This window comes from Anneissia japonica, unplaced genomic scaffold (genome assembly GCF_011630105.1).
Source record: "Anneissia japonica isolate Jap-2015-1 unplaced genomic scaffold, ASM1163010v1 scaffold5330_len1712360_cov203, whole genome shotgun sequence".
Classification (NCBI taxonomy): domain Eukaryota; kingdom Metazoa; phylum Echinodermata; class Crinoidea; order Comatulida; family Comatulidae; genus Anneissia; species Anneissia japonica.
Genome location: NW_022711894.1, coordinates 1,508,892 through 1,519,140, shown reverse-complemented (window position 1 = coordinate 1,519,140; position 10,249 = coordinate 1,508,892). Strand labels below are relative to the sequence as shown.

At 33.3% G+C, this 10,249-nt stretch overlaps 1 protein-coding gene across 1 annotated transcript in view; it reads right to left on the bottom strand.

Moving 5' to 3' along the window:
• LOC117107645 (polycystic kidney disease protein 1-like 2) overlaps nucleotides 1–10,249 on the bottom strand; it is a 43,860-nt gene that overhangs the window by 15,498 nt on the left and 18,113 nt on the right. The window contains exons 6-19 of the mRNA XM_033249355.1: nucleotides 9,853–10,224; nucleotides 9,006–9,203; nucleotides 8,046–8,162; nucleotides 6,016–6,107; nucleotides 4,431–5,336; nucleotides 3,895–4,021; nucleotides 3,367–3,535; nucleotides 3,100–3,284; nucleotides 2,278–2,523; nucleotides 1,854–2,023; nucleotides 1,324–1,501; nucleotides 724–749; nucleotides 404–436; nucleotides 70–198 (exon numbers count right to left, since the gene is read on the bottom strand). Of these exons, the coding sequence (XP_033105246.1) occupies nucleotides 70–198; nucleotides 404–436; nucleotides 724–749; nucleotides 1,324–1,501; nucleotides 1,854–2,023; nucleotides 2,278–2,523; nucleotides 3,100–3,284; nucleotides 3,367–3,535; nucleotides 3,895–4,021; nucleotides 4,431–5,336; nucleotides 6,016–6,107; nucleotides 8,046–8,162; nucleotides 9,006–9,203; nucleotides 9,853–10,224 (2,948 nt within the window). The remainder of the gene's footprint in view (nucleotides 1–69; nucleotides 199–403; nucleotides 437–723; nucleotides 750–1,323; nucleotides 1,502–1,853; nucleotides 2,024–2,277; nucleotides 2,524–3,099; nucleotides 3,285–3,366; nucleotides 3,536–3,894; nucleotides 4,022–4,430; nucleotides 5,337–6,015; nucleotides 6,108–8,045; nucleotides 8,163–9,005; nucleotides 9,204–9,852; nucleotides 10,225–10,249) is intronic.

The following is a 10,249-nucleotide window of genomic DNA, read 5'->3' as shown; positions in this document are numbered from 1 at the left end:
TATATATATATATATGTATATATATACATATATAATCATAAAATTAGTTAAATAATATATCATTCTTACAATAGTGTCTTGGTTGATTTCATCTGTCTTTTCAGTAACAGTGGTGAGCAGTCCTAATCTGTCAGTTACTGAACTTGGCACAGGAGGAATCGAAGAATTGGCTAATAGTTCTACAATTGACATTCGTATCTAAAGAATATAAAACAAATGCGTTTAGGTAAATAAATGCATTTTCTTTTTTCAAAATAAATAATCACTTAATCACTTGATTAACCAATTAATGATAATCAATAAATCAATCGCTAAAAGGTACAAATACAACACTACTTTCACGATTAAATCAATTCTGTTCCTTAGCATCATAATAAGAGTTAAAAAAACAATTTTGTCTTACATTTGCACGTCTAATTCTACTCTCTTCTAGTTCCTATGAAAAGAAAAAATAATAAATTACTTTAGCTCCTGACATCTTGAGATTGAATTGTTCACTGTATTTTCGTTTCTGTATTTTTATTTTGATGGTCAAAACAAATAGGCCTAGAGTATTAAAATATAAAAATGAATGAAATGACATAAATATGTAAAATATCTCTCTGTAACTATTTGTAATGAAAAAGTAGTATTATCATTACATGATGTACCAAAACAATTTACTCAGTATTTTAAAGATGACACGTTTATTTGTAAGTTCACTGACAGAAACTGATAGCCTACCTCTGCTGTTTGCGATGCGTTTACAACTACATGCATTAAAGAAAAAAAGTAATGAATATAATGAAATTGCAAGTTTATTGAGCGACACTTGTCAGGCAATGACATTAGAAAGACAATAACTTAGCATATAGCAGCGTCTGTTTTATATATCTTAAGGTAGTTAGGGACGTCCTGGGTACGATATTAAACTCCATCCGGTCGAAGCGTCGGCGACTAAACTGACAACCATCTCAGATGTGTCTTAGTGGCTGCTGAGGGGAGGGTGTTTATGGTCACCCTGCAGCAAGAAAAACCAATAGCTGAACAAAGGGCGGATGAGCTCTTCGGAGTCAATGACCAACCATTAATTAGTTTAAGGAATAGGAGTAGTTTAGTCTCATTGTTATTATTGTTATTATAACTATTATTTTTATTTTATTTTATTGTTACAGTATTATTTTATTGTTATTTTCCTTTTCTCTGTTTGGCCTATATTATTTCTTTGTAAAGCGAATAGGGCAATGTGCAATATGCGCTATATAAATATAACATTATTATTATTTATTATTATTATTATTATATAAACGCTGTTTGTGTGTGTAAAATTTTTAAAATTCAGACCTTGTATAGCTCCAATATTATTCAGTAGTACAGCGTTTCTTGATGCATGTTCGGAAATTGTCTTCCAGTTGCCTTCTGCAAGTAATTCAGCGTATATGGATCTATTTCCGCAAGTCATTTCTTGCAAGTCGTTAAGGAGTTCATCAGATTCATCTGAAGTAACCTCAAGTGGTCTGACCTATAAATTTATTAAATAAAACTTAGCAATAGACAGATTTTACTACTATATGCTTCAAAATTCATTGAATAGCAAACTTCTTTTAGTATAAAATATAAAGCTTTATATATATTTCTCTGCTTGACAAAAGTTGTTAGCCAAAAATGTTTGCTCATGTGATTTAATGATATACTTGGTAACATAATACGAACTGTCACGAGTTTTTTTTTTCTATTAATATAGTATTTAGTTACACTAGCTCGCTGATAGGCCTATTGTTTGTAATGTACCGTAACATACGCTTTTAATATAAGAATGCATTGCAGAGTTTTATTAAATCATTCAGGATATAACTGGATTAACATGAATTTACCTGAATTATGTCAACCATGAAGTCGATGGAAACACCTAATCGATTTTCGATGTTGACCCATATTTCAACCATATAATCTTTATCAGGATGGCCTTCCAACGGGTATATCGTCTGCACGGCTTCCCGTCCAGATTGCAGAGAACGTGGAATGGAATCATTAGATTTTTTCACTTAAAATTTTAAAAATTGTTGAAAATATTAAAACTTATTGTAGATAACGCAGGAATATGTACTAGATAGATACTTGATTTTTATAAAATATATTATTGATAATTCATCATCAGTTTTTTTATATATATATAACTGTATATATACAGTACATAGCAATGACTTCTTTAAATATAAAATACTAGGTCTATCCTACTTTATTTGAAAAATATCATCTGGATCTTACTATAATTAGTATCTTAATTATACCACTCACTTGAATATGAATACTGTACGATGTTCAACCATCCTGTACAGTTAACCAAGACAGGCTCCAAGACCACCAGACTATGTGAAGATAGCAAACATACGCCCCCCGAAGGTGGTAGGTTAATGGTGAACTCCAGCGAAGAACTTCCAGAACGTTGTGATGAATTTACCGAAAGTGTGATCTTGTAGTCCGTGTATCTGAGATCTGACAACATGAGGCTTTTTGAAATGAAGAAAGAGTCTGTCTGCTGACCTATTATAAACCAAACTGTTACTGTTGAATGTTGCTGTTAGTAAGAACTTAGAATTGTTGTTTTCTTTCCATAGCTCCTTCAAATTACGTAAAAACATGCATTTTTATTAGAAAGTGTTCTTAATTACATTAATTTATGTCTTAAGCGGTTGCAGGCGAATTACCAGTAATAATTAACTATGAAATTGAGATTTGAAGCACATGCCATTATCTACCGACAGCATAGTTAATTAAAAAAAACCGAAAGGTTCACTGATTAATCTCAGATAAGAAAGTATAATACATACTCCAAGTATTGAAATACCATCATCATTCCTGATGATGACATAATTAATGTCGAAATATTGAATCCCAGCACGATAGCGTGTATTTCAATACTTGGAGTATGTATTATACTTTCTTATCTGAGATTAATCAGTGGACCTTTCGGTTTTTTTAATTAACTATGCTGTCGGTAGATAATGGCATGTGCTTCAAATCTCAATTCAATTACGTTACAGTAAGCCTGGTGTGTAATCATCATCAATGTATTATTGGCATAAAGTGATAATTAATTCAATTATTTTATAAGCCTACCATATGTATGTGTGGTCAAATCCTCTATCGTTTCGTACACAGAATCATGGAATTCCTTTCTGATTACGTTCCAGTTGAACTGTAGATCCGCGTCGCCAATATCAGCAACAACTCCTGATGTTCGGATATCGGCAGATGGGTTAAGCTGCAAGACACCATTCACGGCTGATGGCTGTACATTAACACTATGAAAAATAAGAATAGTAAGGATTGGCACTTAAACAAACTGAATAGGAACCCAATATAGTAAAGGCTCGATTGACTTACTTTATAACCGGAATTATCAGGTTGCCATCTCTGACGCGGACAACAATAGAAGACTCTCCTACTCTGGTGCCCTTCCTTATAACCACCATCATAACATAATCTAGATTTGATCGCATTAAACTTGTATCCAAGGTAAAGATTCCAGCATCCCAAATCAACTTCCCAGGCCCTGATACGATTGAAGAGAACACATAATTTGAACAGGAAATAAAAAAGAAATTCTTCATTAAATAATATTTAAATATGTTATTAGATAAGTTCACAGATTTAACATGCACCTTTTACGCATATCACACGCATCTAAGCACGCCCTACCATACCAAGCAACTTACTCGCATCTTTGGCTGGTTCTAGGAGGTCGATAACTTAGCTAAACTTTTCTTCACAAAGCAATAATATGGATAATGACAATAACTATTTCACTCTCAATGAAGATAATAATGATAACTGTGATTGTGATGCTGATGGTAATGACAACGTATTGGACTTAAGGAAAGTGCATTTTAATGGTTTACCTACTATACTTACCAGAGCCAAAGCAGCCCGAGAAATGTCCATTTTGCCTATTGGTTGATAATAAACTAAGTCCCCCACCATTTGTAACATTGAACTCTTCCGTGGTTTGGCGGCAATAGTAAGAAAATGATTCGAATGCCTGTAATATTGTAACATTACAAACCAGTTGGCATTATATACAATATGTACACAAATAAATAAATGAACAGGGGAAAAAACATAACTTCTTGCCAACTCCGTTGGCGGAGATAGTGAGATCTATGGTCATGGGACATTGTGACCAAGTTTGTGATTAACACTATGATGGACAATGTTCGTTGTGACCTTGACCTTTGACCCTGACCCTTCAAAATTTAATAAGTTCTACATCTTCTAGTAGGTAAAGGAACATTGTGGCCAAGTTTGATGAATTCCTGATAAAATCTATGAGCCGTAGGCTGTTCACAACAAATATGCCGACAGAAAGATAAACAGATAAACAGAGGCAAAAACATAACCTCCTGCCAACCTCGTTGGCGGAGGTAATAAATAAACTAATACAACTCTACCTGTTCGTCGTCCTGGCTCACATCGGGATCTCGTGAAAATAATTGTGGAGAAAGTGTTAAAGTATCACCGTGCCCTATCCTAATGTCTTTGGAGTCACCATCTATTAGTTTCACGTGTAAATGACTAGCCGTTATTTCCACATATTCCTCTTTAAATGCTGAAAAAACAGCTCCACTTGTAAGCATTGATTCCATGGAAACCACGAGTTTAAAGCGATAAAAACCTATTCTCAACGCCTTCCGTTTGAGAACTAAGGTTAAAGGTCCAGAATCATAAACTTTATCTCCGAATGTTTCTGTATCAACATTTTGCAATGTTCCGTTGATTGTAGAATCCGTTCCCGGTGAAACTCTTTCAACACTCCAAGATTTCTGATTTTTGGATGTCTGACAATCGAACAACACCTCTGCTTCAAGCATGATATCTTGGCTAAATTCCAATTTCCTCGGATTTGCGGGATCAGTGTGGCTATCGAATATATTAACAATTGGTACATTGCAATCTAATGATTTGGGGGCAATGGCATAGATGAAATTCACTTTTTCGTATGAAAACTGGTCCAACCCGTAAACAATCATATTGTAGCTCAAACGCTCCTGACAGACAGTAGATACTTTAAAATTGCTAGTCAAGTTCCCCATCCAAGCTATCATTGTGAATCCACTGCAACTTTTGTTTCCGTACCTTACAGAATGTCCATTTCCAAAATCTACAACAACACATGCGCCATACCCCGTATTCAAAAACGAAATATTGAATGTTTTGTTTTCAAACACATCAACCCTCGGTCCTTCGACGACAGAAATGCCACCTATTGGTCTGACGACCAACAATTGCTTCTTTACCGAAACATCAGTTTCCACTTCAGCACCAGATAAAATCATTTCAATATTGTATAACCCACTCTGTGAAATAGAAATCATATAAATTTGAGATTAAATGTAGGCCCTACTCTCCAAATAAATGTTTTTCCAAAAATGCTTTCAAATAGTTGAATAAGCCAATTTTCATAATAATAATAATAATAATAATAATAATAATAATAATAGTGTAGTTTTATATAGCGCACAAATCCATCTAATGTAAGATGCTCAGGGCGCTTGAAAAGCTCACACCATCGAGATCTTAAACGTTTCACTCGCACACGATGGCCCTTTTCAGTCCGCTTACAATATACCTCACCCCATGCACACACAGAACTTAAATATTAAACAATAAACCAATATAAATTGCTATAGATATTATACAATATATATTGTAAACAATGAACTAATTTATATTCTGTAAACTAATACACTTTTTTTACAATAACATAAAACAAATTTATACTATTATACAATACACTAATATAAATTGTATACAATATACTAATATAAATTATATACATTAATTGAATATATATTATAACTGCCTGATAATACTAGCCGCTCAGTTTTATGTAGAACATCTAGTCGGCGTGTGATTTTAGATCACATTACAGTCTTTATACCAGATGGTTGACCTAGCAGTATTATTCACTGAACCTACTATAATTTTACATAATTTAAAGTCTAATTTAAAGTGGATTGGTTTTTTTTACTGTACCTTTGTAAATGTATACATGATTGATGACTCATTAGCTACGCTATTGACAATTTCATTGTTTGCATCAGCAACATTCCAAGATACGTAAATATCTGTAAAAAGGTTAAATATCATCGTTAAAAACTGCTGATACGACAAACAAAGGGAGTCAACGACTAACGCGTGTAAAAAAAAAATACTGATAAATAAATAGTTACCGGTATGGTATAAAACTTTAACTGACATTGCAGTGAAATGCCGTCTGTTAAACTACTAGAATAGTTTCGGGAATGTCAGCGGATCGGGTCGTTTTGATAATCTGATCGGCATGGTGATCATGTGAATTATGATCTCCCCTTGCTTAATTGGCAATACATTATTTTTTTTTATTGATAACTGATTGATTGATGTTTTATTAAGATATCGAACAAATGCAGAATGACACCAAATTATAAACCAATTCAAGGGTGGCAGTCGTGGCAGGGCGTGTTTGCGGTGAAAAGTGTCAGTGGTGGCGCAAAGATTTTCCTAACATGCAATGTCTGATTAATTGCCCGACGGGGGATTCGACTCTCCGACGAGAGTGTAAGTGGGCGTGGTTGGGCGTCGCTCACAATCCATCGGAAGTGATCCAAATATATGACGATATAATACAATTTCCTCTAAAGACAACTCTATTGATCTTTTTTCTGACAATTTCTCTGTTTTTAACAATAAAATGTGTAAGGTTCTCCACAATATTTCTTAGGTTTTTGGCCTAAAGCTTCTACATTTTTATTGTTTTATTGCTTTTTTTTGTTTTGTTTTGGTTTTTGTGTCTGTTTTTTTTTTAGCTTCTCTTGTTTATATATCCATATTTATACATATATGTTATTGTTAATACATTCAGCAGGATGGGTGTGATTTGAAATAAGATAAAATACAGTAAAATAAAATTTACGGTTCCAAAAGCTTATCGATTTGAGAGTCTACTAAATATGTAAAAAATACATATAATTTCTTTCCCCCTACCTAAGAAGAGTGTTTTTCTCCCCGACGAGGGAATGGAGGGCGGGGGTGTGGGGGAAGCAGCCGTCCCGGAGTAAGGAGTCTATTTTTAGATCTTTTAAAAAATATAATAAGAAGGTCCAAGATTTAATATTTACGGTACATAAGATAAGGTAACATGAGAAAGAAAAGATAAGGAAACATAAGAAAGACCAAGAAAAGGAAAAGAACAAGAAACTTAAGAAATATAATGAAAAGGAATAGATAAGGAAAATGAAAGAAAAGAAAGGGTCGCATGAGAAAAAAAAAGGAAAGAAAGATAAGCTGACATGAGAAAGAAAAGAGAAAGGAAGATAAGGAAACATAAGAAATACAAAGAAAATGAAAAGAACTGGAAACTTAAGAAAGATAACGAAAAGGAATAGATAAAGAAACATAAGAAAGAAAAATGAAAGAAAAGGTCACATGAGAAAGAAAAAGATAAGGTAACATGAGAAAGAAATAGAAAAAAAAGGAAACATAAGAAAGACAAGGATAAGAAAGAAAAGGAGACACTAGAAAGTCAAGGAAATGTAAAGATAATACATCAGAAAGAAAAGGTAAGTAATTGGTAACATAAGAAAGATAAGGAAAAGATAAGAAAAGGGAACATAAGATGCAATGAAATTAAATGTAAAATATACCAGAAAAATACTAACACGGTAATATCTGATAAAAAAGAAATGATAGTTTGTATACCTGCTAAGTTAGTAGGCAATAAATAGAAAGGATGGTATTACTTTGACAAAATGAAAAGGTAGGTCTACATTCTGATTTCTTGTGCTGCCGTTTTTAATTTTCAATAATAAAATTTACACAAAAAAAACATGTTTACACTTTGTTGTTTGTGATTCCTGTTTGTTCTCTACCTGTTGTTTGACACTGCGCCTTGAGCACCAATTTTGGTGGCGATGTTTGCACTTTATTATTATTATTATTATTTGTATTATTATTGTTATTATTATTACATTAATTTTCATTTAGCTACTAGGTCGTCATTCCTATAAATTATTTAAAATACTGACCTACTATATCGTTATTTATACTGAAACGTACGACTGAGTCAGTAGGAATCGTATATAGTCCAGATTCCTGTAACAAACAAGTATCAACTACACATTCCATGTAGAAAGAATGTATGTCTGCAAAATGAAATGAATAATGTCATTACAAAATTAACTCACTGAAAATCACATTAAATTTGAGACATTTCACACGGGTTCGGTATACTGGCTTACTGTAGGTATTTCTGGATATTATATACTGGAGGGTGTTACATTGGTACTGCTTTAAAGCCCGGCTCCGGAGGAAAAATGATTTTTGATATGTCGTAGAATTTATCATGAAAAGCATATTTGACAAAAAAAAACTCGGAATATAATGAGATACAGATTTTTGGATATTATAAAAGGAGAAAAGAGGTGGTTACACCCCACTCCCTTTCCACAGTATTAAAATATTCAAAAATGTGTATCTAATCAACGGCTATCGATTTTTCGTCAAATAATATGCTTTTTTGTGTGTCTTAGAAAAATCAGTTCTACAACATAGTAAACAATATTTTTCTCTGGTGCCTGCTAGCCTAGCCTGGCCTGGCCTGGCCTGGCCTGGCCCAGCCCAGCCCAGCCTGGCTTTATGAGAAGTTCATGTCCCGTTCATACATTGGAATTGCTATATAATTATGTTCAGTTTCAGTTGATTCAGTACCTGGTAAATTATTGTTTTAGATACATGTAGATATGTTTTGGTAAATAATAATAATGATACAAATAATTATATTTAGTATCTTATAATAATTATATGGTTGAAAAATCTTACGCTTGGTTTCACAATTTAAAATTGTCCTTTTAAAGATTCTACTTGGATTTCATGATCATTATCACACTAATTAATATATGAATAGGAATATTTAATCAAATTATTTAAAACTATTCCTACATCAAGGGAAGATTTACTTTTTTTTTTTATTTAAAACTCTTGCTTACCATCTGCAGTATTTAGTTGTACAGTTGTTGGTAATTCGGCGGTTGGTGCTACAGTGGTTAGTGCTACAGTGGTTGTTTCTACAGTGGTAGGTGCTACAGTGGTTGGTGTTGCAGTGGTTGCTTCGACAGTGGTTGCTTCGACAGTGGTTGGTGCGACAGTGGTTGGTGTTAAAGTGGTAGGTGCTACAGTGGTAGGTACTAATAATAGTTTGTGTATTAGTGATTGTATTATTTGTTGCTTCTAATTATACATTATGCAGTTTGTATATAATATTTTCTCTTTATTCATAATAGGAGACGCATTTGCGATAGCACATTATTATTAGTGAATGATAGTGACGTTAGTTATTAGAAGGTGCACCAGTAAACAAAACAAATTAAATTGGGACAGAATTACACTATCACAATACAGTATTGCGGAAATACTCCCGGCATTAACTTTTGTGTGAAACAGTCATAATTAAGGGCAATAATCACGGTTGTAGCGATGCAGTCACATTATTTCTGTAAACAAAATCGTTATAGGAAGGACACCCAGTAGTGTAAGCGGGTCGCTGCTTTAAAGGACGTCCCTGTTTATAGCAGTTATTACCGCCTCCAAAGTTCATAAGAGCTTCTGTGCAGGAAAGTTACATAACCAACCTGAAAGGCGAATAATGTGAATATTATGAGCCTTTAAAACATACACTGTTTGGGTTCAAATTAAAGGACATTTTAAGGAACATTTAGAGCTTCAGTTTTTACAACTGCCACTTTTATATAAAAAATGGTTAAAACTAATATTATAATAATCAATATTATTATTTATTTTCTAACAATAGGCCTATGACAAAGAAGGTTAATTTACCTTGTTTTTTACAAATACCACAGTACCTAACGTCACATCCTTGTTCTTCCCACTCATAGTTTCTTGCTGCGTCTATAATGTGGCATCTCTGATTCTCAAATATTTGTAAGTCAGTAGAATTATACATGTAATCAACTTCGCTGCCATCTGTCCAATAATACGAATTTGTTTCATCAGTTAGAAGGCCAATATAAGCATTGTTGTACCCGGAATCAATAACAAATTGCCTGACAATGTTTGCCTCTTCCAGTGAATGAATTGAAACAACGTTAGCATCGGATACGTCACACTTATTCACCAAATCAACGAAATCATTGTTGCCGCATTTAAATGTATAACATGCATCATGAAACTCAACTCCGGGACAAATCTCTGCAACAAATTTTTTCAATTTCAA